Source organism: Muscardinus avellanarius, assembly GCF_963383645.1.
Source record: "Muscardinus avellanarius genome assembly, chromosome: 11".
NCBI classification, from domain to species: Eukaryota; Metazoa; Chordata; class Mammalia; order Rodentia; family Gliridae; genus Muscardinus; species Muscardinus avellanarius.
The window spans coordinates 54,850,861-54,878,346 of record NC_137797.1 but is presented as its reverse complement, the minus strand read 5'-3'; the positions used below and the strand labels follow the sequence as shown (position 1 = coordinate 54,878,346).

The following is a 27,486-nucleotide window of genomic DNA, read 5'->3' as shown; positions in this document are numbered from 1 at the left end:
GAGAGATATAAGTTTGGTATAATAGTTGTTGATTGGAGGTGAGGATAGAGATATCCCTTAATTTTTTATGTTAACTGTGAAAAGTATTATTACAGAAGTTGAAGCAGGAATGATACTCAACATATTTTTACAAATAGACTGTTACTGAACATGACACTGAGTGCTGACCACAGAGTTGGAACTCAGGGACCCAGGAGGTCCCAATGCCACAAGGATGACACGTGCTCTCTGTCTGAGGACTTCTACAAGGTTCCAGACTGGACCAGGGGTCCCCAGATCACATGGAAGGTGGGCTCTGATAACTGGCCAGCCAGTCTAGACGTAAAATCGTATTGCAGCCACAGAGAAAGAACTAGTATGCGCCAGTGGCTTCTCAACCCATGGTAAAACTAAGTTGTTTTTACTAGCATTTGACTCTAACTTGGAGAAGAAGGAACTGCTAGACATTCGTAAGTATATGCCTAAACTTCTGGTTTTGGAGAGATTTACTTAGCAATACATAGACATATCCTCTAAAGAGACACTATCTACTCACACTAAGTTGCTAAAGACTAAAATCCCTTCTTGAAAGTTTTAGGAAACTGTGGAAAGAGGGATCAGGAGCAAAGGAAACCGTGGCAAAAAGAAGGACCACAGGACGACCAAGTTAAACCTCTCTTACGGCTTCATTGTCTCAGCTCCAGGATAGCTCCCCACCCAGCACGCAAAGAACTGACTACAGCAGTTGCCATGTGGGTAGAACCATTAGGTCTGCAGGCGCCTTGGCCCCATTAGTTGCCTGTTTAATACATTTTAAGTCTCTCTACACAGCAGAGGCTGTTGGGATGGGACTCACGGAAGGAGAGTCGGAGTCCTCCCTCCCTTGTTCGTATTTTTCTTCTTGGCCTTTTGTCCTTTCCCATGAGAAATTTGGGTGATAAACTTTTTACAGGACCATAAACTAATATTTCAATTAGGAAAGTTTGTTGTAATTTGTTAAACTCAAGAACACAATAAAATTTGTTTGCCCTCAGCACTTCTGGGCTTCTAGAAAACCACCCGTTAAAAAGGACCCCAGGTGGCTCCTCTCCCCTTTGATGGGGATGCTGGGACTTCCCTCTCTGGCCTTCTCTTTCTGCTGGGTTCTTCACCTTACTTCTGAGGAGGGTGAGGGAAACCGAATGCCTCCAGACTAGGTCAGCACCACAGACTGAGTCAATAAATTTGGCCTCTGTTGTCCTCAACTAACTCTCTGATATGCAGGAAGTGAGCCTACCTATGCTTGTTTACTTCCTCATTAAGAATTTCCCAAGATGATTCAGGATAAAATTATGCTTTCCCTTCAATAGATTAAAAAAAAAAAGCTAATTTTGATGTAGTAGGATCAAAGAAAGAAAGAAAGAAAGAAAGAAAGAAAGAAAGAAAGAAAGAAAGAAACTAGGTAAAAAAAAAAAAAAAAAAACAATATCCAGCACTTAGGTGTGGCCTCCTACCTGACTTCAGGTACTGCCAGTATCCTAGATATTTACTTCCCAGATATTTCCCTGCTTTCCCTCCATATCTTTCCTGCTCATTTCCTACTCTAACAAAAGAAGGCTTATTGGCACCTTCTTATGATCCCCAAAGTGACTCTTTAAGGATTTGGAGTTAGCACACACACTGGGGACGGATGGAGCCTTTGGAAGTGGCCAGGTCTTGTGCATATGCACCAGTGTAGAGTCTGCAGAGAGGAGGAAGAAAGAAACGTGTGTGTGTGTGTGTGTGTGTGTGTGTGTGTGTAGCTTCACAGTTTGTGGGACCTGTTTTGTGTATGGGTGACTACTTTAACAAGATGTTCTCTGTGAAAATATATAGAGGAGCATATTGTATGTCAGCTGTGTTATCTTTATACAAGTGAGGTCTCCGAATCACAAGGGTCAGAAAAACAATGATTAAAATAGTTACCGTAGCAACATTTTGATTTTATAAAATTTTAATGCAGGGGAGCTTGACCAAGATTAACATTGTTAATGACATTGGAGGGAATATTACCACTTCCTAGAAAACAGTAATGGATCACTTCTGACTACACACAAGTTGAAATATTCATAACGGTGAATAAATATCCACTAATGAATCTCTTTGATCAAGCTGTGGCTTCATTTTAATCCTTACATGTCAATGTGATTTATTTCATATTTGGTATTTTTCCCTATATAATTACTTGGCTGTGGAAGCAAAAGCATATTTAATTTGGGGTTTTGTGAAGAAATACTATTAAAGAGGAAAAGGTTCCAATATTTGAAAAAAACATAACAGGTTTAGAGTAAGTAAATATAATTCTGAGAACAAATGGTGTTTATTTTGTTAGACTCTCATGTGATCCGTTTACACTTCCTTGGTTTTGCTTTATCTTTGTTAATACTATAATTAAAATAACATTTGGGTAAAAGGGTTTTCTTCTTTCCAATTGGTCTACTTTTCTGCCTGAAGCATTCATTGTTGGCACAGTAAGATAAGCACCACATCATAATTCATCAATTGGATGCTGTTGCGAGGAGGGTAAACATTTAATTCCCCCCTGAGAGGAAATCACCAGGGCTCCAGCAACAGTGACACATGTCATTTGATAGGATTGGCATTGAGACATCTTTCCAGAACAAAGATCTATTTAGAAAAATAATAATTGCACAGTTAAAGCAGAAACTTCAAGTAGTCATGATATTCATGGTAGATGGGTCTTACGTGTGTGTGTGTGTGTGTGTGTGTGTGTGTGTGTGTGTGTGTGTGACACACACACTGGGGATTGAACCTAGAAGCATGCTACTTCTGAGCTATATTCCCAAGCCTATTTGATTTTTTATTTTGAAACTGAGTCTTAATAATTTGCTAAGGTCCTTGCTAAGTTGCTGAGTCTGACCAAATGTGAGATTCTCCTGTCTCAGCTTGCCAAGTATTGTGATTTAGGTGGGCATCACCATGCTTGGCTGTAGGTGGGTCTTTTTTTATTTATTTTTATTATTATTTCTTTGGTGGTACTGGGGGTGGAACCCAGGGGCTTTCTACCTCCGGGCTGTACTCCCAGCCCTATTTTATATTTTATTTGGAAACAGGGTCTCACTAAGTTGCTGAGAGCCTCACTAAGTAGCTGCGGCTGGTTTCAAACCTGCGCAATCCTCCTGTCTCAGCCTCCCAAGAGCGGGAATTACAAGCGTGCGCCACCACGCCCGGCTGTAGGTGGGTCTTTAAGAGATAGAATTGAACCTGGCAAAAAGTTAATTGTGCATATATTAGAACTTTCTAAAATTATATGTATGGCAAAGGGTTTTGGTTAAGAAATATAGACAGTTGAAGCTTTGATTTTTTAAAGTAATGGTGTTATGAATTTCTTCAACTTAAAATATTTTTATTAAAGTTACTATGCTAGACTTGGGCAAAAATGTATTCGCAATCAACCACCTTTATGTCATTTAAAATATTTATAAAATAGTTTGTCTCTGAAACCCAAGGGCTGGAGGGTTAATATCTGAATATAGAATATTTTTTAGAAAAACATCTGGAAATGAACAGCTTACACCCAGACAATCAGGACCAAGTGCAGAAGGACAGGGTAGTCTTGAAGTAATTCACATCCAGAGAGTCCCTAGCAAATGTCTCAAGTTCTTGCCTGGCTAGAAAGGCTTCTTCTGATTGTCAGAGTTTCCAATGGATTCCAATACATCAGTAATGACTAACAAGAATGTTTTATTGAGGTCTCTGGTGCTGTGTCTGCATTTGGCAGGAGAATAGACATATCCATTAGTGATGTCTGCCATGAACAAGGGAGGACGGAATGACAGATTAAACACATTTTTTCTTGCCCAATTGTAAGTCACTTCTATCCATCTGAATGGGTTGCTCTCTGGAACAGACAAAGGCAGGGTAGATGACCTTAAGTGCTTTTTTCTTGTCCCTCATCAAATAAACTGTGTATTGAATAAAATAGGCTTAATAGATAGAACTTTCATTTTATAGGACCTTAAACCTAAGATATTAAGGTTTTAAATCAACAAATACTAAAATATACATATACATTAAGAATGCATTAAGCAATGAAAAATTTCAAGGGTACAAATAAAGTAAAAATGCATTTATAGCATAAGTTAATACTTAGGTACTGTTTATGAAAATGGTCAAAATGTGCTGGTCATTCCACTACTGAAATGTAATGATAGGTGCTTCTGAATGTCCTTTTGTGAACAGAATGGCCATGTCCCTGCAATAAATAATGTTAGTAGAGCAGACATTTTATTTTTTTTACTTTTTATATATTTATTTATTTTTTGGTGGAACTGGGGTTCCTGGAAACCCTCCTACCTCTGGACTATACTCCCAGATCTATTTTTATACTTTTTTATTTGGAAACGGGGTCTCTTAAGCCAGTGCGGCTGGCTTCGAACCTGCGGGATCCTCCTGTCTCAGCCTGCCTCCCAAGAGCGGGGATTACAAGCGTGTGCCACTACACCTGGCTTAGAGCAGACATTTAAAAACCCTGTTCTAATTGTTTATGGTGGCAGTGCTAATATCTCCCTTTTTAAAATACATATTTTATTTTTAATTGAGGAGGCAGTATAATATGATATGGAGAAATGAGCTGTGGTACTGGGAGTGGAACCCAGAGGCTTTGTCATTCACCAGAAATGAGCTGTAAGTCAGTAGGTCTAGGATCTACCATTCACTTTGCTGTATGACCTAGAGTTTCCCTGCCTGAGTCTCAGTTTCCTCATTTTTATGCAGTACTAGGGATTGAACCCAGGGGCATTCTATCTTTAAGCTACCTCCCCAGCCCTATTTTTTATTCTTTATTTTGAAACAGGGTCTCACCAAGTTGTAGAGGACCTCACTAAGTAGCTGAGGACAACCGCAAACCTGTGATTCTTCTGTCTCATCCTCCCAAGTACTGGGATTACTGTGTGCGACCATGCCCAACTTCAGTTTCCCCATTTATTTCTAAGTAAAAATATGAAGGTATGGAACTCTAAGAGTCCTCTCACCACTAATGTTCTGTCATTGTAGGAAGGACAATCTTGGGTCATTGGGCCGTCTTCTTGTTTTAAAGAAAACCACATTTTTATCACCATCTGACTGATCTGCTACCTGATTCTTGCTTGGTCACAACTAACTAGAAGGCAGGGATACCAAGCCCAAGCTGGCCCCTTAGGTTCCTTCTTCTGGGAATTAGAAAACAGAACTGGCCGGACACTTTAGCAAAGATAGGGCCGTCATGCACAATAGAGAAGGAAGAGAAATCTCCCTCTATCTGTTGTCCATCTCCCTTCTCTATGGCTAAATTCTGTGACCTTGCCTTATGTCCCCAGGGATAAAATTGACCCTTCTTGAGAACTATTGACTAGAGGATAACGTAATATAAGACAAAGAAACTAGTATATAACTAAATACAGTAGAAGTTCTAAAACAAGAAGCCCACAGTAATTTCTGGTCTTTTCCATCCAATTATTCCATCTTTCCTGCAAACTCTTCTTCCAAACCCAGAAAACAACAAGCAGAGTATCTACACTTCTCACCCTTCACCCAGGCCTCAGCTTACTTTGATCTGCCTTCTGCCCCTCATATCCTTAAATTACTCTGGCAGTGTCTTTTTTTTGTTGTTGTTAAACTTAGGAGCATTATACCATTTAAGCAGTAACACCAACCTTATTTTATTTTGAAATAAGTCTCACTAAAATTGCCGAGGTCCTTGCTAAGTTGTCAAGGCTGGACTCAAACCTGCCTCCTGCCTCCTGTCTAGGCCGCCCACGTACTGGGATTACAGGTGTGCCCTACCATGCCTGTCCTTGGCATGTCTTAAAATATTCCTAATTGCTAAACCCAAGGGAGACTTCCTACCTATGCTACTTGAATTGACTGCAGCACCTTTATGCTATTGTTTATGACTTTTGTCTTGAAATTCTTTGTCTTCCAAAATGCCTTCTTTCCTTTTTCCCTCAACTCCTCATATTGTATCTTCTTTATCTTTTTTGCTGCCATCTTTTCCCTTTAACTCTTAGTATTCCTTAGGCCGACCCTCACCCCTTCCAATTCCCTTCTCTCTCCTCCCCACTAATGCTCAATGGCTTCAAATAACAATCACTGGTGTTATTTAGTCAGTCCTTTGTCCTGCTTACAGGCCCCAATCCCAGGCTCCAGGAGGGATTGCCTGCATTTTTCTGAGTACTTCCTTCTATCCTCCAGTGGACACATGAATTCAGCAAGATAATTATCTTATAGCAGTACTTACTCCTGTCTAATTGGCTATGAGAGGCTTGAGGATATTGATCCTTTTTATTTTCTAATGATCTGCACATTGCACCGTGCCTACCATTTCGTAAGTGGTGCTCAATAGTGGTCTTTTGAATTAAGGAATAGCCATGCTTGTCTTTTTCCTCTGGTACTGGCAGTAGAGTTTTCTACACATGTCTAAGGTGGAACTCTTATTGTTACCCTCCCCCCAATTTCTACTGTTTCACTGTTTATCCTAAAGACATTCTCCACCACCCATCACTCGCCCTCACACTTCAGAAGTTAGGCAAGAGCCCCCTTCCCCTCATCTTCTATATCCAACCGACAAGCAAGTTCTGCCAGCCCTGCTTCAAGCCGTGGTCTAAATTTCACTCTCTCTCCTCACTTCTTGGCGCTACCGCCTTGGCAAGCTACCATCTTTCCTCACCCATCACCCTGCCACCATCTTCTAACTGGGTTTTCTGGCTTCTGCTCTTTTCCCTTTGTATTTCATAGGCCATTTCCAAAACTTTCATTAAATTAATTTCACTGTCTGGCATAAAATGCTCTCCGGCTTCATTAGAATCAAAATAGAATCTAGCTTCATTACTAGGACGTTGCATTACATGATTCCCTCTAATCCCTGTACCCCTATTTCCAAATTCCAACTAATTTCCACCTCTACTCCTTTACATGCTCCAGCAACGGCTTTTCTGCTGTTTCACCACCAAGCTTACGATTCTGCCTCCGTTTCTTTCCATGGGTGCCCCCTGTGCCTGGAATGTTCAGATGTTTACATGGCTGACACCTTCTCCACCTAAGGTCTCTGCTCAAATGGAGCTTCCTCAGAGAATCATCCTACGCAATAGCTCCCTCACTCATCCTCCAACCCCTACCCTGCTTTATTTTTTTCAGAGACATTATTATTTAAGCTTGTATATATTGCTCTTCATGAAGTCATGGGACTTCATAGGAGCTTCAAGAAGTCAGGGACTTTTTTTTTTCCTGTCTACAGTTGCATCTACATTTGCAGGGGAGTAACTGGTCCACAGTAAATAATTGGTAGATATTTGTTAGAATAACATGATCCTTGTATCCAAAGACATATCTTTACTGCTTGGGAAAGGTTAGTAAACATGTAAGGTAGGTAGCATTTTGCGATGTGAAGACAACTTTCCTAAATAAAAAAATCTCACGAAGCTCTAAAATCCACACACCTGCTACTATTGACAAGGATGCCCTCCATGACTAAGCTTTAGTTAGGCTCCTCTGAGCTCTCTTCTTCACGGGGACTTGTCCTGGGCCTAGTCCTTGGCCTGACTAGCAAGAATCCTCCTGACCAATGTATAAATTCTCTCTACCCAAAATCTAAGATCCTTTTAGTCATTTTTCATCCAATGATCCTCTTACCCTCTCCTTGCCCATTGGCTACATATAAATCCCCACTTGTCCTGGCAGTTTGGGGCTTAGTTCTCACCTATATTAAAAATTCCTTTACATGTTTCTGGTTGGTTTTCTCACTCATTCTTTGCATGTGCTATTCTAAGCCATCATCATTCTTTACAATTTTCCAAGCGACTGACACTTTTACCTTTGCTTTGACATTCTTACATGGACTACTTTAACACAGCCCAGAATGTGTTTAGATGCTCCCATCCTTTTCTGCAAACTCATAGGAAGGTCTTCTACCTTTTGCACTGGAGTAGTCATCTACTTATGTTCCAGATAACTTCCCCATCTCATTCCTTTGGGGACCTGATTCCACCAATTATCTCTTCTCTCCCTCATTCATTTCATGTCCCCAATATGCACAAACCTCTCCAATATTAATAAAACAAAACAAAGAAAGGTCCCTCTGAACTAGGAGGGAACACCTCTATTTATTGATTTATTCACCACCCTATATTTATTGCTTTATCTCTTTTTCTTATAGCTGAATTTCAAGACCTTACCAAATATTCCTGGAAACAAAAAATTGACATTCTTACATGGACTTGCAATAATCTTGACTCAACTGGAATAATCTTAAATAATGTCATCTTTGTTAACTTTTTTTTCCAGTACTGGGGATGGAACCCAGGGGGATTCTACATCTGAGCTACACCCCCAGCCCTAATTTTTTATTCTTTATTTTTGAAACAGGGTTTTACTGAGTTGCAAGGGCCTCACTGCTATCCTCCTGTCTCCACCTCCCAAATGCTGGGATTACAAGCGTGCACCACCATGCCAGGCTCATCTTTGTTAACTTAAAGAAGTGTCTGATGAAATTTCTCTTAGCACTAAAGACCAAATATTTACCTCCTGTTCATATATAAATTCATTTCGTGGATTTTCATTGCTCCCTTTATAACTTTCCTTTGTTCTTTGCAATAGGAAGGGTAAGATAGGCTCTTCTCATTCCTGGGACTAACAAATCTGGTTTCTATAGTATGAAGGGGAAAGTTAGAATAAAGGCTACTTGACTTTTTAAATCACCTCTATAGTGGCTATTACTTACCCAATGGTCACATTTGTTTTCAGTTGTTCTTGTGGTGATGTTTTAATGAATAATAGAAAAACAATGCTCAATTCAAAAAGACAACAGGACCCGAACCTCTTAAGCAAAAACATGCTCAGTACATATAAAAGAAAATTCTCCCTCTGCCACATGACCAATATAATTCATGTGCAGTCAGCTCCCCACTCTGCCACTGACTTGAGTTTCAGATTGTACCTGCAACATCAAACTCGATTTCCAGTGTGACCTTGCTTGTGATGGAAGAGTCTCGGAGGAGCTGATTGGCTTCTTCAAAGGTGCTGTCTTCTGTTGGAATTCCATTAATGGCCATCACTCGGTCTCCAATCTGTAGCACCCCACATCTAATTTGGAACCACGTGTTAGAGGTTGAAGATAGAATACATAATCATCAAGCTGAGCTGACCAAATTTACCTCACTTGATCCTTGCAAAATTAGATAACCATTCGGTCTTTTTATTCACTGCTGTGTGCATCATGTTAGGTCAACTGCAATATCTTTTCTCTTTCATTTCAATGCTACAAAAGAATCCTGAAGCATCCCACAGAAGTAATTAAGAATGCAGAGCCAAAGCATTGTTATAATCAGATCCAAGCCAATAGAGTAATGATTTATGTACATTCCTGCATGGCAGAGAAATTTTTGAAGTTTGGACTTCAGATATTTGTGGTATGGTTTTTCTCTTTTGTAATTAACATAGCGTTGAGTTTCCTGATGGACAAAATCTGCTAGATAAAGACACCCGTGTCCATAATTCTTGAACCTGATCAAGAACATAAACTTTTATTGTCAGGACAGAGAGTTCATTTACATCTTGCATTCCCTGCACTGAGAACTGTTTAAAATTTATTAGCCATTCAAAGACAGCACCAGAAATGCAGAGCAGAAAAAGATGGTGTGAAAGAAAAGTGCCTCACCTCTCCGCTGGGCTGTCAGCTTCAATATAGGAAATCAGAGGTGGGGAAGAGAGAGTCTCCGTGGCAAACACACTGCCCTGCAGCTGGATTCCAAATCCCGTGACTGGATCTGCTGTCAACACAACCTCTGTGGTTTCTGTGTGAACCACCTGTCCGGCCAATCCCACAGTGCTAGAGGCTAAAGACACTAGAGGAACAAACATGAAAAACAATGACTGTAGGTTTCAGCAGGAAGACAAACATTTCCAATGTAGATCATTGCCCTGGATGAAAGCCCACTGATATGGTGAGAGTTAAAATTTTGGTGTTCCAGCAAAAAGTCTGGCTCACATTGAACAATTGTCATATTTTAGTCATAATACCAGTGTAGCTTTCTCCATGCCTCACCCCTCGAGCCAGGAACTATTATGGGGATGGAGGAACAGGATGGCCTTGGAATCAGAGTATGTGGGTTCTAGTTCTGGCTCATAGTGGAGCGCCAGCTGGGGGCCCTTGGGTAGGCTATTTGTGTCTGTGTCCTAGCTAGGAGAGGGGGGCAGGACTGGTTGGTCTAATGTTTTCCCTCTTTAGCCATCTGTGTTTGAGCTTTAATGACTTTTTACAAACCACTAATCTTCAACTTGGAGGGAACTCTAAATCTAACCTGAGGTGTGGAGAGGCTGTGCTGTTTTTCAACCTTGCTCTAAGATTGAGTTGACACAATAAAGGTCTTTAAACTCCATACAATCCTTCAACCCTTAAATTTGGTCTCTTCAGTCCTTGTTATTTCCATTGGGTCTTCAGCTTGCCTATTGTCCCTTATCTCATTCATTTCTCTAACATTTGTCTGAGCTTCCAGCCAGAAATCTCTTTCATATTTCTATTCCCTTCTTTGATCATGAACAGCAGATCCTCTCCTGGATGGATGCTTCCTGCAGCCCTGTTCAATGGACCCAATACCTGTGCTCTCAGAACAAGCCCTCTACCTGTGTGGTCTTTTGCTGAAATGTTACTTTCTCCATAAAAGGGGCTTCTACCTCTTAATGATTTATTTCCTCTATCTAATGTTATTGGAACCTGGTGACACCAGATACCTAAACCCCTCTCCAACCAAAGCCATTTTCTTTTGCTTCCCCCCTACACGGGACTGGGAAAGAGAAAGTTTTATAATATTCTTGGTTTCTAATTAAAATTCCATATTCTGTACTTATTTCTGCTTTGTCTGATCTTCAAGTCTATTGTTTTTTGCTTTTTCAAAATTCCCTCCTATGACCTTACTAACTTCGGGTCTTCGCTCTTCATCCGCTTCCTCTGACATGTAGCTCTTTCTTGTCCTCATCATGGTGATGATGTTCTAACCTGCAGGCTTTATGCTCTTCAGCACTCCCAGTGCCACTTATTAGAAAGTCTATCTTACTTCATTTCTCTGCCACACAGTCCAGTGCTGCACCCCCATCTCCCTTCAAAATGAATGATCTCCAGTATCTCAGCACCCGAATCCCCTTGTTGACCACATATCTTTCATGAACCATCTTTCCCAGACTACAGTCTAAATTTTTCTCTATTATGTCTAGTCCTACCCCCTCTCACCATCTCTTGGTATATTGGTTTTCAAATGATATTTCTAGCAACAGGCTTTCCCTTTTCAAATGAAAGCCTGCTAAGGGGTGCCTTCTGTGATTTCATGCCATAAAAACCTTCTCTTTTGCTGCTTTTCCAAACTTTCCCACTCACTCTCCTAACTTCCTGATCTCTGTCTAGAGCTATGTACAGATTCTGAAACTGCTTAAAATTTGGCTTCTCCCTTCACTCTTTACTGAAACTGCTCTCAGAAATGACTTCCAATTGCCAAAATCAATGGCTTCATCGGCTCTTACTACTCTGCAGAGACCGACTTCTAGATTATTCCTTTCTTTCTGAAACTTCTCTGAGTTTTGATGAAGTTTTGATCTTAATTTTACTTTTCAGGCCTTCAGTTACTTTACTTCCTTTTGTATAGGAAGCACAGCTTCACCCTGTCCTGAGTTCTTTTATTCTTTTCCTCATGCACTTCCAACCTGTCTTTAATATGACTTCTGCAAAGTGTTTTTCAAATCCCTCCCCTCCTCTCTCTCTCTCTCTCTCTCTCTCTCTCTCTCTCTCTCTCTCTCTCTCTCTCTCTCTCTCATTCCTTTCAAGTTTCAATGAGGAATTTCTTTGCTTGATAGATATCCCACCAGCAAGCATGTCTCATGGACTTCTCAAAGTCAGTATTTTCCAAATTAAGTAAATCATCTTCCCTTTCTCATTGTCTCTCCCATCTCTATTAAAAGACCACTGAGTTTATCACCATCTGGGATTAAAATTTCAATAGTCTTTGACTCACAACTCCCCACTGTCTCACATTCAATTAATTGCTAAGCTCTTACAGGATGAATACAACTGTAAAAATCCTCTTTCCTGATTTTACTTTCAATACCTTACTTCAAGCTTTTGTTACTTTTTATTTTAACTCTTCTAATAAACATATCTCAGAGTCCACCAATACTCAGTGCTTTCTAGATATTACTGCCAGATGAACATTTCCTTCATCATGAGACCCAACTTATCTGCTTCCCAGCTTGAACCTCATAATCACTAGTACAGGTTACTGCACAGAAGTCCTACCAATGTTCCTGCCTGCTGTCTTATGCTAATAGGCTTCCAACTTGCTTCCAGAGTGGCCTTTCTAGTAGGTTAAGGTCATCCCTAGATTTAGAATGCTGGAATGGCTCCCACTTTCTAGAAAACAAACTTCTCAGTTCTAGCAGTGCATGTGAGATACTGGAGAAGTTCATCCTCTCCTGCCCTTAGCCCCAGGTTCTTCTATGTTCCCTCCACCTGTGCTGTGCTCCGGGCCTCATGCACACCTCGGGGACTTAGTATAGACTCTGCCTCTGCCTCTCTAGCCCCTTCCTCTGGGTTGGTAATGCCCCTTTCCTGGCTTAATCGAGGCATATCAGGTACCGGCTTTCCACATTTCTAACACAAGGTCCCATTTTATTACTTGGTAGGTTATTATTTGATTGCCTACTCCCCACTTGACTTGAGTCCTTGAAGGTTGGGCCTACATCTTTTCATAATGGTATTTTAGTACTTGGGATACTCGATAAATGCTGAAAAAAATGAGGAATGGCTCAAGTTGTGTGATATTATCTCTATTTTCATTTTTGGAATTAACCCTTCACATAGATACTGCTAAATTCCCATATAGAACTACAAGTCACTCCTCAGGATCCAAACTTTTATATCATGGTAGATCACTGTAGCTGATGGGGTAAGGGAGAGTGAGCTAGATCATTTGTCCAGGAGGGATAAGGGAAAAAAATACTGCTTTTCCATAAAAGGTACCATTATCATTCTATCTCAGGGGATTATGGCTAAAGCAGCCTGCAGGTGGCAGGCGGGGTAGAGAAAGGTAGCCCCCAACCTAGGCTTGGCTCAGGTGGTGGCCTACACCTCCACCATCTGACCCAGAGCCTATCATATGTTAATTCATACACCTTTTCCAGTGTGGCTTCATTGAGCTGCGTGTACCTTGACTGCTCTCCAGCATAAACTTTTTGCTGTGGGTGACAAAAATCACTAGGAGGCACCACTTCCTGTGTAGGTGAAGGTCTGGAGAGCTCTGGTTTCTCCTGTCATCGCTCTTAGAGAATGATGTGACAATGTAGGGCGTCACCTCCTTGGCAGATTACTTCCACTCATAAGAAGCCTTTTGGATTTCAATAGCAATGCTTTCCTTTTGTGAACCTTTCTACAGGTTCACATTAGTATTTTCTTCCATTCAATATCTTGATGATATTTTTTTGTGTGTGTGGTACTGCGGATGGAATCCAGGGGCTTCCCAACTCCAGGCTACACTCTCAGACCTATTTTATATTTTATTTGGAAACAGCTGAGGCTGGCTTTGAACCTGCACAATCCTCCTGTCTCAGCCTCCCAAATGCTGGGATTACAAGTGTGAGCCACCATGCCTGGCCCAATATCTTGATTTGATATAGACTTTTGAGATTACTTAAATGGAGTTAAAAACTGCTTATTTATTAATTAATTAATTAATTTAATTTGGTACTGAGAGGTTGAACCCAGGGCCATTCTACCTCTGAGCTACACCCTCAGCCCTATTTATTTTTATTTTTATTTTGAAACAGAGTCTCACAAGGCTAATGAGAGTCTCACTACTTGATGAGGCTGCCTTCAAACCTGTAATCCTCCTGTCTCAGCTTACCAAGTACTGGTACTACAGGTGTGTGCCACCATGCCTGGTTTTGCCCTTTTTATTTTTATTTTGTTTTTTAAATTTTTAAATTTTTTATTGGTGCATTATATTCATACATCATATTGGGGTTAAAAAAAACTTGTGTGTACATACATGTACACATCACTGATTTAACCCCTACCCAATTCCCACCCCATTCCCTCCCCGTTCCTCCTTCCCTTGCTTGGCTTAGTGGTTGACTTTGATAAGTTTAAGCACATTGTGTGTTTTAGAGGTTTTCCTTCTTCCCCCCTCCTTTCTCCTCCTTTAGGTTGCCTAGTTTGCTCCTCTATAGGATTTCCTTTTTCATCTAGAGTTCCTCCTATGACCCATTTCTCCCTAACTCTCACATATTAGGGAAAGCATCTGATTTCTTATTTTTTGTGACTGACTAATCTCACTTAGAATAATGTCCTCCAGTTCCATCCATTTCCCTGAAAATGATGTAATTCAGTTTTTTTTTTTAATGGCTGAGTAAAATTCCATTGTGTACATATCCCACAGTTTTGTAATCCATTCATCTGTTGGTGGACATCTTGGCTGGTTCCATAGTTTGGCTATGGTGAATTGTGCAGCTATGAACATAGATACACATGCATTAGTTTGGTAGTTTGGTTTCCCATCTTTTGGGTAGATACTCAGAAGTGGTAATGCTGGATAAAATGGTAGATTTTTTCCCATTCTTCTGAGGATTCTCCATACTGTTATTTTTATTTTGAAACAAGTTCTTGTTAAGTCACAGAGGATCTTGCAAACTTGCTGAGGTTGGTCTTGAGTCTGTAATCCTCCTATGTCAGCCTCGTAAAGCACTGGGATTACAAATGTGTGCCACCACTAAACTGTTTTCAGGCAATTGTGTTTCATCCCCATTAAGAAAGAACCCAGAAAAAACAGGTCAATAAAACAGCAAGAGGTAGGATGATGGTGCTGCTGCTGCTGCTGCTGCTGCTGATAATGATTTTGTACTGGGGATTGAACCCAGAGCATTCTACCTTTGTGCTACACCCAGCCTAATTTAAACAACAACAACAACAACAACAACAACAACAACAACAACAACAACAACAAAACAGTCTCACTAGGTCGATAAGAGTCTTACTGCTTGCTTAGGTTGTCCTCAAACCTGTGATCTTCCTATTTCAGCCTCCTAAGTACTATAATTACAAGGGTACACCATCACGCTCAGTAAGAGGCAGGATTCGATTAGGTTGTGATTAGGGTTTTTTTTTTTTTGGTGGTACTGGGGGTGGAACCCAGAGGCTTTCTACCTCTGGGCTATACTCCCAGACCTATTTTCTATTTTTATTTGGAAACAGGGTCTCACTAAATTGCTGAGAGCCTCACTAAGAAGCTGAGGCTGGCTTTGAACCAGTGTGATCCTCCTGTCTCAGTCTCCCAAGAGCGGGGATTACAAGCGTGCACCACCACGCCCGGCTCCCTTTTTTTTAATTTTATTTTTTGCAGTACTGGGTATGGAACCTAGGTGCATTCTACCTCCAAGCTACACCCCCAGCCCTATTATTTATTATTTATTTTGAAACAGGGTATCACTGGGTTGCAAAGGGCCTCACTAAGTAGCTGATGCTGTCTGAGATCTGAGATTCTCCTGTCACAGCCTCCCAAATGCTGGGGTTTACAAGCTTAAACCACCAGGCCCGGCTTAGTGAAGAGCTTTTAAAGGAGACACTGACTATATTTTTTAGAACAGAGAAGAGAGTTGAGGAATTTCATTCCATAGAAGGTTTTGGATATAGAAGTACTAATTTAATAAGGGTAGTATTACATTGATAGGCTCTATCTGAAAATAAGTTGAAGTGATAGAAATAATTAAGCAATTTAATTTAGGATTTAACATAAATTTATGTATTACACACTGATTTCAATTATATAAAGTTGTGGTTTATATCATAAATACTGGGTTATATAAAATAGTTTAGGATTTTACCATTAACTCTAAAACATCCTATATATATATATATATATATATATATATATTCATATATATATATATATGAATTTGTTATTTGAAACTGTAAAATTTTATTTGAAAGCACATCGATTACTTACGTATATTAAACTCTTAGAAACTATTACCAGATATGAAAAGGATAAATTATATATTTAAAGATGAGAGGCCAAAAGAAAAAAAAAAACAAATATTACTTGGGGGAGAAAAAAGATGAGCTTGGCTAGCTTGCTTCATTAATGTGGTCAACCAGCAAAAGAAAATAAAGGCTGTGAATTATAAGCTTGTGGTTTAAAATCCATATGATAAATGACTTCTGTAGTAGCAGATTCTCCTACAAGGCAGTCAGGCTGCAAAAGCGACGAGCTGCTGGCTCTGCCTCGAAGTGTCTACTTCTCAAGGTGATTATGGGAATTATTCAGTTGCTGACACCCTATTTGTAAGGAGCTTACTCTTGGAAGCTCAGGTTGAGCTCAGGATTCACATCTACTCTGTCTGGTTCCCATTCACCTAGAGAAGGTTCTGTTTAATAGTCTTTGGGTTTGCCAGAAATGACTGTTTTAGCAATTTCTGTCTTTTCTAGTATAAGAAAAGGTAACAAAAGCCAGAGGCAGCCAAAGATTTTTCAATGTTTGTCTCTAAGAGTTAAAAAAAAAACCCAAAACTTCCAAATATTTATTTTAGGAGGCTGTGAAATCAGATATGAGAAACATTTAAAATGTACAGAGAAGGGGCTGAAAGTTTTACTAATGGAATGTGTTTTTATTATTCAATCCCATTATTTGAGACTTCTGTCTCACTGGTGTTCCACACTAGGGTCACCCTGCTGTGGATCCCAGTTCAAGAGAGCAGGAGAGGAGGCCCACAGCTCCCTCTCCAGCTTCTACATTGTCCCTTTTGAAAACTCCCTGAAGGCCACTTAAATAATCTTACCATTAGTTGCCTTTGTCTTCCATTGTTTTCTCGGGGGAAGATGGAAGGAACCGTGATAGTTGTTAGGTTTTTTCATTTTCTTCCTTTCAATCTTTTTCACAGATGCTCTCTCTAATAGTAAATAATGATGACCAAGGATGCCAAGGGCATTCTTAGAATGTGTTCTAATCGCTACTGTTTGCTGGGATTCAGGTGGACTGGAAACAGGTGGATTCTCTACTCTACCCACAGTGCACACAAGAGCAGTAAGGAGTGAGTTCAATTCAGTGCTCGGTCATGCTGCTATGACAGGTAGATGATGGGTTCTGAGTGGAGCCTTGGCCTCGGTGGCAGAAAAGGCCAGGCAATGGTGGGGGAGGAGGCCAGTGAGATTCCAGAAGGGACATGAGAGAGTTCCCTCTGTGACCCGGCTCTGCTATCTTACCAGGGCTTTATGACTTGCCTCCAGGTCTAGGGCCCATCAATCTCCCTGGGAAACAAACATGGCACCTTCCTGTTTTAATCCTTGTAACATGTCCTTACTGGTCAAATTACAGAGATTTTAATATTTATGTGAAAACATTTCATTCTTTTCTGGCAATATCTTTCCTTTGTATTGGAAACACATATGAGAATTTTTCTTCTGTTTTGCAAACAGTGGCCTGAACTCATCACCAGTACAGCAGAGACTTTTTATTATATTTCTGACTTTTTGCCATGATTCACCATCCATACAAATGGCCTGGTTGCTATAGAAACATAAGTAGCAGAAAGCTGGCACAGAATAAAGACATAAATAAAGTGGGGGAAATAAACCAGGCTATACTGGAAATGGCAAGAAAATTTCTATTCTCTATTACTTGAGAAGACCTTTACATCCAATGTGACCATACCAAGCTTAAGCAACAAAAGAAAAGAAATTCCTAATTCTCCTTTCCCCTCAGAATTTGGAATACTTTCATTTTCTAGGTTCTTTTGAAGTGATGAGGTTTATACCATTTTGCATTTTATTGTTTGATTAAATCATAAAGTGTCTGATCTTGAGACACATTTAAACATCTTCTGGACCTTGCCAGGCATGCTCCAGTGTCTACAGTAAACACCAACGAGAAATTTTCTGAACCAGGTTTCTGTTTATATTTCTACCATATTGAAGAGTAATGTGCTGATGCAAGGGAGAATTTATGAGTTTATTCTGGGTGCCAGTGACAGTATGCCCTCAACTCTGCTACCTACTGCAAAATTCAAGATGTGTAAATATCAACCAGTGCTTGCCAAACATATTATCATTCATTGTGTTTGCTAATGGCCTTAATCAACACAGCAAGTCTTACCTAACACATACAAATAGTTAGCCTTTGAAGCAGCAGTACAAACATTAATGAATTCATTTTTATTGTTCTTCCCTGCTGAGGACTGTTAATGATAAGTACTGTATAATACACATAAAAGCCAATACATGTAAAAAAAACTCAAAGTATCTGATTCAAACCCTGAAGGCATTATATGAAAGACTCAAGACCTATGCTAAAGTTAAGCAGTGTAGGAAATGCCCAAGTCTGCGAGCCATGTCAACTTTGTCACTTTGGAAATTCAGATTCAGGTATATAATAGCTAACACAAGCTATGCAATGGAGCTAACAATTGAATAGTGCTTACAGCGGGCATCGTGGCACACACCTGTAATCCCAGTACTTGATATACTGTGACAGGAGAATCATAGGTTCCAGGCCAGCCTCAGCAACTTAGTGAGATCTTATTTGAAAACGAAAAGTTAAAAAAAGAGGGATAGGGTTGTAACTCAAAGTTAGACTGTCTCTGAGTTCAATCCCAGTACAAAAAAACAGTGTTTACTATTGACTAGTGTTTTTTTTTAGTACACATACATGTGATACATACACACATATGATCTCATATACTCTTTACAAGTACCCAAAATTGTAAGTACTATAATTATCCCCATTTTTAGCGGAGGATTAGAGAGCTAAAGAAACTTGAGCCAGGTCTTATTGCTAAAAAGTAATGATCCTAGGGTGAGTGGCCTCCTGGTTCTAGAGCCTAGGATGGGAACCACACTACTGCACTACCTTCAGCTAATTTATTCCAAGAGTAAATAATTCATCTAGAGCTGGGTGTGGTGGCGCATGCTTGTAATCCCAGCATTTGGGAGGTGGAGACAGGAGGATGGTAGTTCAAGGACAGCCTCAGCTACTACTTAGTGAGGCCCTTTGCAACTCTGTGAGACCCTGTTTCAAAATGAAGAATTAAAAAAATAGGGCTGGGTGTGTAGATCGGAGGTAGAATGCCCCTGGGTTCCATCTCCAGTACTGCAATAAATAAATAAATAAATAAATAAATAAATAAATAAATATTCATCTAGTCTTAGGTAAGAAATAAATGTGACTCTACATGTTCTCTGTTCTCTCTGACTAAACTTCATTCCCCATTTTTCTAATTTCAAACTTGTCACTAAAGATGACAAATCCCTTTCTAGTTAAACAAAAAATAGGCAAACAAAATAATGTCCACACCACAGCAGTGGCCCTATCTTTTGCCGTGATTTTCTTTGCAAAGAAGCCTCCAGGGTCTGTAACATGAAGAAGAAACTACTTCCCAGGGTAGGTGATGGCTGCCCCGCCACGGTGTGGGTGGCACAGATGAGGTCAGTATGGCACTGTTGACAGATCCTCTGGGGACAATGATTCTCTGGCAAAGAGGCTGAAGAGCCAAGCGCTCCAACTCCTCCTTCCCACAAGAACACTCTCTTGTCAACACCAGCCTGGGAGTAGAGGCTTGGTTTTAGTCAGGTAACTTATGGGCATTTCTTATTTTTCTCCCCTTTAGTGAGCACAGGAAGAGATCCCACCTTCTTTAAAGGAATTACAACCACAGCCACCAAAAATGGTACAAGGTAGAAAACATACTTCTCTAACCTATGATTGGATCTGGTTAGAAAACTGGGATGTTCTCTTCTCTGCCCCTAAGTTTTGTGATTATGATGAGATATTATAATCTTCCTCAGCAACAAAGAAAAATTTAGTGTCTTCCATGCCATAGCATTCAATCATGCTCTTTTTTTCTTTATAAATTTAGCCAGCTACCTCAAAGCAAGTAGTTAACAACATCTTTCTGGTCTTGCTTAGTTTGGGCTTGGTTGTCTCAGAACATAGTATTTCTGAGAATGGTAGGTGAAGGTTCTAGAATTTAGGATCCTTGCTGAAAAGACAGAAGGTAATAAGGATAATAAAAAAATATACATGTGAGAGAAGTGATTCTCAATGGGGTGAGTTTGTGAAAGAAGTAATGGGAACTTGGGGAAACGAGATATAATTGGAGTGGGGGATTTGGTCCTGAAATATAATTTAGTAGGAGGTTTACAATAACACTAAACAAAGGCATGAGGCTGTAACATTTATCAAAAGAGGCAGAGTCTGTATGATAGTGTTCTAGAGGGAATAGGAAACTAAGAACAAGCTGGGTGTGGTGGCCCATGTCTGTATTATCAATTCCTGGGAGGCTAAAAAAGGAGGCCAGCCTCAGCAACTTTGAGAGACCTTGTTTCAGAGTAAAAAATAAAATAGGGCTGGGGATGTAGCTCAGAGGTAGAATGCCCCTGGGTTTAATCTTCACTAGGAAGGGGAGAGGGGAATAAAAAAGAAAAAAAAAAAAAACTTTGAACAAAGGTTATATCCAAAGATACCTAGAATATAAAGAAAGAGTCTTAAAAATCACAATGTTTATTATTTTATGACATCAAAAAAGTAAGAAAAATGTTTCAAGTAAAAAAGTATAGACAAAGATAGCATGAATTAGGACAGTAAGAAATTGTTCTTAGTCATTAACAGATAGATGGTGTTTATCATGTCATGATCTTTAGCCCAGAGCTGTCAGCTCTTTAGCACCTACCTGATCATTTCGGCCTTAAAGCACTCTTCCCCTGGGTTTCAGGGCCCAGCTAACTTTGAGGCACATCTGTTTTCCGCAGGCCAAAGGGCTAACATTGGCAGCATCTCACTTACGTGAGCTCTTGAAGTCTTTCTTTTTCAGTCTCCTCCTCATCATGGTTCCACGTGGGCTGGTGGAGTAGAGGCTTCGAGGTAAGGTCCCCATGTTCAGAGAACTCAGGCTGTACGCACTCATGGAGGTAGGAGAGAAGGACGAAGACACCAGAGCTGCTGTAAGAGAGGGAAGACTTGGCACAGGGCACACTCAGGTGGGGCATGAGCCCGCCACCCTTGCCAGCCAGAATAATCCAGAAAGACACACGGGATGGACAGTAATGGCTAGCAGCTACCCCCAACCAGACAGAGACCAGGAGACAGCAGCCAGCAGACAGAGTTTTGGGATTTCAGAGTTACAAGAGCCTGTAAGTACTGAGGAGAGACAGAGAGAGGCCTCAGAAGCACATGGAACAGACACTCTGGGAAGTTTGCTTTAGACAAAAGAACTCTAAAACAAACTTCTCCATGTACAAAACCACTCAATACATCTGACACCCAATCTCATTTTCATAGATATTTTCCGACTTGGATTTCACAAGCGATTTCACATACACAAAGATCTAAGAGCAACATGCTCTGTGATATGCCGAATTATTTTTTGAACCACATATAAAACATCCTCTCTCAGTGATGGATGCTTTCTGATGGAAAAGATAAAGACTAGGGGGATGTGGCAAATAACATGTTGTTACTCCCAGAAAAGCATGCAACACCCATGAAGCCAAAGATATGATGAGTTAGAGGGGGAAGGAGTGAGAGGGACAGGGCTGAGAGGGACGAGCAGGGGGAGAAGGCCTGGAACATTACGAGGGCTGTTTGGAGGAGGCGCTTTCGGGAATGCCAGGGCTGGCACTCTGCAATGGTCGGGGTGGTAGGTGTTATAGTGGTGGTTGGTTTGGAGGCTGCAGTGGTTGCGGGCCCAGGAATCCCAGGGAAGTTGCCTGTCGCTCCTCTGAATTTTCACTGCCCATATGAAGTGATGATGAGAAATAAGAAAGAAAGAAAGAAAAAACAAACAAAGAACAAAAACAAAAAAGAGGAAAAAGTAACTGAATTGTGCAAATTAAAGAAAGTGTAACCAAAATGAAAGCTTCTTGCAAAGAAAAAAAAATCTAGTTGGCTTTGCCCTTTTTTCAGTGGTCAGCAAAAGAGATGATTAACATCTGTGATGGAAACTTTTCATCTTCCCAAGAATAATGCATGTCTTTCCCCAACCCATTTTTTCTCCTTTTAAGATGACTATTGAATCAATTTCTAATCTCCCCCTGTGCTTTGCGGCAGAGATTAAAAACATTATTTTAACTTAAAAGTCAGCTCCATAATGATCTACAGCATACGATTAGTAATTAAAGATTTGCAAATCTCGGCCAGTTAGTAGCACTTGTTTAGAGAAAAAGAAAAGAAGGAATAATAAATCACATTGGCTCGAGATCCTCCTGGTTTACTAGTTACACATCACAATTTACAGCTCTGACATTTTAATTACACCACAATCCATCACTTGAACTTGATTTTCCTCAATAATAAAACCACTCGAATCATCTATCAGGATCAAAATCTTATCTGTGTTCTGACTAATAAAGAAAAGATAAAAAGTCTCAATATATTTTTTGATTTTTTAGGAAAAATATATTTCTATTAGGAATTTTAGCTCTGAAAATATTTCATATGTTCTTTCATTTTCTTAAAGCACCATAAAATATGAGTTTGGTTTCAAAGTCTTGGTGTCCATTTTATGTATTACAAAAGGTTTATCATATTTTCATGTAACTTTTAACCAGCATTTCGAAATATAAGTAATATTATGTTTGTTACTATCTCTGCTAGAAAGATTTTCAATGAACAATCTGAAAGAGTTAAAAATAACTACAAGATTTATTTCCTTGTACTTTCATGACTCTAATGCCAGTTGTCCTGCATGTGAATTATTTAGCAGTGGTTATATAGAGGGGTGAACACTTTGTATTTAAAGGAAAGTCACTTAGAGTAAGTCTCAAGTTCTACTACCCATGAAATGAGCCTCATCTGTGCTTCTTGTCTCCTTTGGAGGGAGATGGGTGCATGGAATAAAAGCCCGGCTCAGGTAGGTTGCTGTGGTGTGTGCTGCACGTGTACCTTCAGCTCTTCCTCTCTCCTCTGTGACCTTGGCCAGTTCCTCCGCCCCTTTCATCCCTTTTCCTCCTAACTGGAAGTCATGAAAGCTTCTACTCCGCAGGGCTACTCTGAGAATTATGCATGCAGAGTGCTCTGCATGGTGCTGGGCCACAGGAAAAAACAAATGAGCTTCTAGTCATATTGTAGATTCTCTTCCTGATCCATCTATGTACCAACAGGAAAGCTCCTTTTAAAGGAAACAGAAGTATCTCTCACTCAACCAGTTTCCCTCACTGGACTCTAAGTCTTAGAGGATTTATCAGAAATCTGCAGAACACATTTAGAACCACCTTGCCCTTTCCTTCCACACCACTGCTGTTTCTGGTTTGAGTTCCCTCTCCTTCTCCACTGCCCTGGTACAAGCCACCATGCCCTTCACCTGGACCACAAAAACATCTTTGAACTTGGTTCCTTCACCGATTTCATCTCCTGAACATCTGCTTTCCAGTGTCCACAACACTGCCAGAGGCATCTTCTTAATACCCAAGTTAGATCAGGTCACTTCAGCGTTAATGGCTTACCATTCCAAAGTCAATCCAGTGCATCCCCCTACTTGTCTCTAGCTTCCTATGCATCTTTCTCCTCATCATTGATAGTTTTAGCCTCCCTGATCTTCTGCCCGCTTTTTTTTTTTTTTTTTTAGAACAAGTGAGGCCTCCCTCCTGCCTCAGGGCCTTTGCAATTGCTGTTCTTCGCCCAGCTCTTTGTATGGCTGGCTTCTCAGAGAAGCTGCTGCTCACCTCCCTGGCTAAAAGCAATGACCTCTCCAGCGTTATCCCATGATCATTCTATATTCCTCAGAGCACTTATTGTCTGAAATGGCCTCATTGATCTAGTACATGTTTAATGTTGCCTCTTTATACTAGAATGTAAATTCTAAAAGAACAGGGATCCACTCTGGCTGTCCTGTTCATTAAATATATCCTAGCAACTAGAACAGTGCCTGGTACACACCGACTGATGAAGGACTGAATCAATAAATGAATACATGGATTTACAGGGAGCCATCAAAGGGTGTCAATGTCTATACTGTAGCAACATTTTCCTTTCACCATCCTCATTCTACTTTGGGGTATACGAGATAAACTTTTAGCAAGATGCAGATATTGCTGGATCTGGCTAATCAATAATCAGAACCACTGTACAGTACTGTGTGTGTGTGTGTGTGTGTGTGTGTGTGTGTATGTGTGTGTGTATGTGTGTGTGTGTGTGTGTGTGTGTGTGTTACAAGGGATTGAACTCAAGGCCATTCTACTTCTGAGCCACATCACCAGATCTATTTTATTTTTAAATTTTGAAACAGGGTCTGCTGAGTTGCTGGCTTTGAACCTACGATCCTCTTGTCTCAATCTCCCAAGCGTTGGGATTACAGGTATGCTCACCACACCCCATTTGTACTGTACTCCTAACAAAGTATTAATGTGTAGCTTTCAGAATTCTATACCCACCATTTGACACAGTTCCTTACTGAGTGCTTTGAAAATTTCTGGGAATCCATTAAGACTGTTAAGCCCAATTGAAAAATCAGTAAGGAAGGTATTCTTGAGTGTCCATTATGTACCTAACATTGTGTCAATCACAGTAGGCAGATGAAAGGCAGCTCATAAACTTTACCTGTACTTTGAACTATTATTATGGATTAAGCATTCATACATATGAAATAATTCAAAGACAAAAATGATATAAGATGATGCACAAAATTGCATGTCATGTATAATAAATGCAGACGGGTGTCCACAAATAATGTAGGACATGGAAGAGAGTTACTGCCTCTTTTGAATGTATACTCCAGATCTACTGTGTTTTAGAGTGGTGTGTGTGGTACTCGTACATTAAGTATTTCAGAGATTTTTAAGAATCAGATGTTACATGTTTGGCATGCTCTTTCATTTTGCAAGAACAATCCTATGCGTTCTCGCAATGACGGCAGCCTATTTCCACTGAGTGCCTTTCTAGGTACCAGGCACTGTGTTAAGTACTTTTTCATGGATTATCCCAGATAATGCTCACAATATTTCTGTGAGACAGAGATCATTATAATCCCCACTTAAGCCGGGCGTGGTGGCACACGTTTGTAATCTCTGTGTTTGGGAGGCGGAGACAGGAGGATCGCGCAGGTTCAAAGCCAGCCTTGCTGGCTTAAGAGACCCTGTTTCCAAATAAAATTATAAAATAGGTCTGGGAGTGTAACCCGGAGGTAGAAGGGTTTCCAGGAACCCCAGTACCACCAAAAATAAATAAATAAATAAAATAACCCCCACTTAAACTAGGCATGGTGGTATATGCCTATAATCCCAGTACTTGGGAGGCTGAAACAGGAGGCTTACAGGTTTGAGGACAAGCTCAGCAAGTAGTAAGACTCTCATCAATCTAGTGAGACCCTGTTTCATAACCAAAAAACAAAATAAGTCTTGGGGGACAGCTTAGAGGTAGAATGCCCCTGGACTCAATCTCTAGTACCACACACACACACACACACACACACACACACACACACACACAATATAGCCCCCACTTTACAGATGAAAAACATGAGATACAGAAAAGTTGGGTAATTGGCTTGAAGTCCCAAGTGGTGAAGCTGGAGTTAAAGCTTTGGAAACCTGTTCTAGATTCCTGCCCTAAACCACCACACGGTACTGCCTCTTCCTATGTGTCTCCTAAATCTCTTGTTCCAGATAAGAAATGCTTTTCATGTCCTGCCCAGTTGGCACCACTGCCTCAGTCTTAAGAGGTATGTGACATGGAAGGTACTGTCTTCATTTTCCTTTCTGATTGATTCCTGTTGCCCTGTCCAGAAAGTCTGGGAGAGCAGGTAGCGGTTGCTATGGTGGATGCCCCGGACCTCAAAAAATAGAGTGTCCTTCTGGTACTGAATGTATTGAGTCCTTCGACTCTCATCATATTTTTCTTTTCCAAATCCTTAGTTTCCTTCAGTCACGAGTATGTCAGTCACGAGTATGTCTTTCAAAGAATGCCAATGAGAATAATTTTTAAACTCAGTGAAATACTAATTTCTGTCTGCTTCTGTAATGTTGCTGTCTACCAGCAAAAGGCTTTGCTAATGTCTTATTCTGAGTCGATATGTCCATTTCTACCTTGCCCTGAAGTAATTGTGCTCTTCTACTAACAAAATTTGTTAAGTGTCCTGTATCTCCAGCTGCTCCTGTGATGAGAGACACACTGTTCAGGCATCAGAGATCTTGACAAAATAAGCAGAACTCTTTTATGGAAAAAGCTTAAACACTTTTTGCAACTAACTGCAAAAATAGAAGTTTGAGAATCGCAAACACAACAAAAACTTTTTGTGTTAATTTTCCTTCTTGGTGATGATTTAATTATGTTTACAAATCAGTATATTTTTCTCTTAAAAATGCAAATCTGAGCCGGGCATGGTGGCGCACACTTGTAATCCCCACGCTTGGGAGGCAGAGACAGGAACATTCACAGGTTAGAAACCAGCCCCGCTGGTTTAAGAGACCCTGTTTCCAAATAAAATATAAAATAGGTCTGGGAGTGTAGCCTGGAGGTAGAAAGGTTCCATATCCAGTACCATCAAAAAAAAAAGCAAATCTGATTTTAATGTAACATGTAGGGAAGATGCCTATGTGCTAGATAAGAAAAACTTTGAAGAACTTTCAGCAAAGGCTGATTTAGGGGTCAGAAATATATGTTATAGTTATTTAAACCGCCAGCCTCCTGCCTCTCAAATATAAATGCCATCAGGTTTTCCACAGTGAAGGAAGAAAAATGTGTTCTTGGTCCATACATTTCAGTATCTAATTCATCTTTTCAAACTGTTTTACCAGGTAGGTAAAAACAATATTTCAACCATTGGAAATGATCTAAGCTATTTATGATTTGTGTACAAGGCAAATAAAGCAAAATAAATGAGTTTGTTGCAGATGAAAAAGTGTCTGTTACACATTTCCAATTCACTGATACCAGAATTTAGTAAGCAAAGCACCGTGCAGAAAGCACAACCCAGGGAACACCCCTATGCCTTTCAAGTTCCAAGTCCAACGGCAGGTGTAGATGAATGTAGGAGAACCTTAAACGATTTTCGAGATCTCTCCTCTCAGCGAGTGTACTGAAAAGGTCACTGTGACTCCTGGTAGGAATGGCGTGTGTTCCTGTGAGCTCCACCTGTCCACCGCTCCTTAGCATCTTAGCATCTCTATTCAAATGATGCTGATTTTCCTTTCCTAACCTGCCTATTTTGCATCATTTCTCTACTCCAATGTGTAAAATTAAAATCTGATAAGGGTAATGTTGTACTAGCGATTTTCATTAGCTCCAGGGCTGTCGAAGCTCCATTTAATTAAAAAGGTTGCATCCAGCTGACTCATTCAGTATGAAAATTATCTGGTCTTTTTTTTTTTTTTTTTTTTTTTTTTTGACTGCAGAGAAGTGCAGGGCATTTTAGAAGGAGGGAAACACATAATACAAATGACCTCTGAGTGAGCAAAGTTTCAATTTTAGAGAAAATTGTGCTCTCTCTAAACATACAGAAATATATTCTCTCCTCTTTTAGGCTACACCTTCC

The 27,486-nt window shown here is 40.2% G+C and overlaps 1 protein-coding gene across 14 annotated transcripts in view; it reads right to left on the bottom strand.

Annotated features, from left to right (window-relative positions):
- GRIP1 (glutamate receptor interacting protein 1) overlaps window positions 1-27,486 on the bottom strand; it is a gene marked incomplete at both ends in the record, with an annotated part of 711,985 nt that overhangs the window by 87,341 nt on the left and 597,158 nt on the right. For 8 of the 14 annotated variants that reach the window (XM_080705922.1, XM_080705911.1, XM_080705914.1 and 5 more), the window contains 3 exons: window positions 8,930-9,075; window positions 9,650-9,836; window positions 20,805-20,960. In XM_080705922.1, the coding sequence (XP_080562048.1) occupies window positions 8,930-9,075; window positions 9,650-9,836; window positions 20,805-20,960 (489 nt within the window). Of the gene's footprint in view, window positions 1-8,929; window positions 9,076-9,649; window positions 9,837-20,804; window positions 20,961-21,593; window positions 21,750-27,486 lie in introns of all 14 variants that reach the window. The other 6 variants (XM_080705916.1, XM_080705910.1, XM_080705917.1 and 3 more) reach the window with 2 other exon arrangements.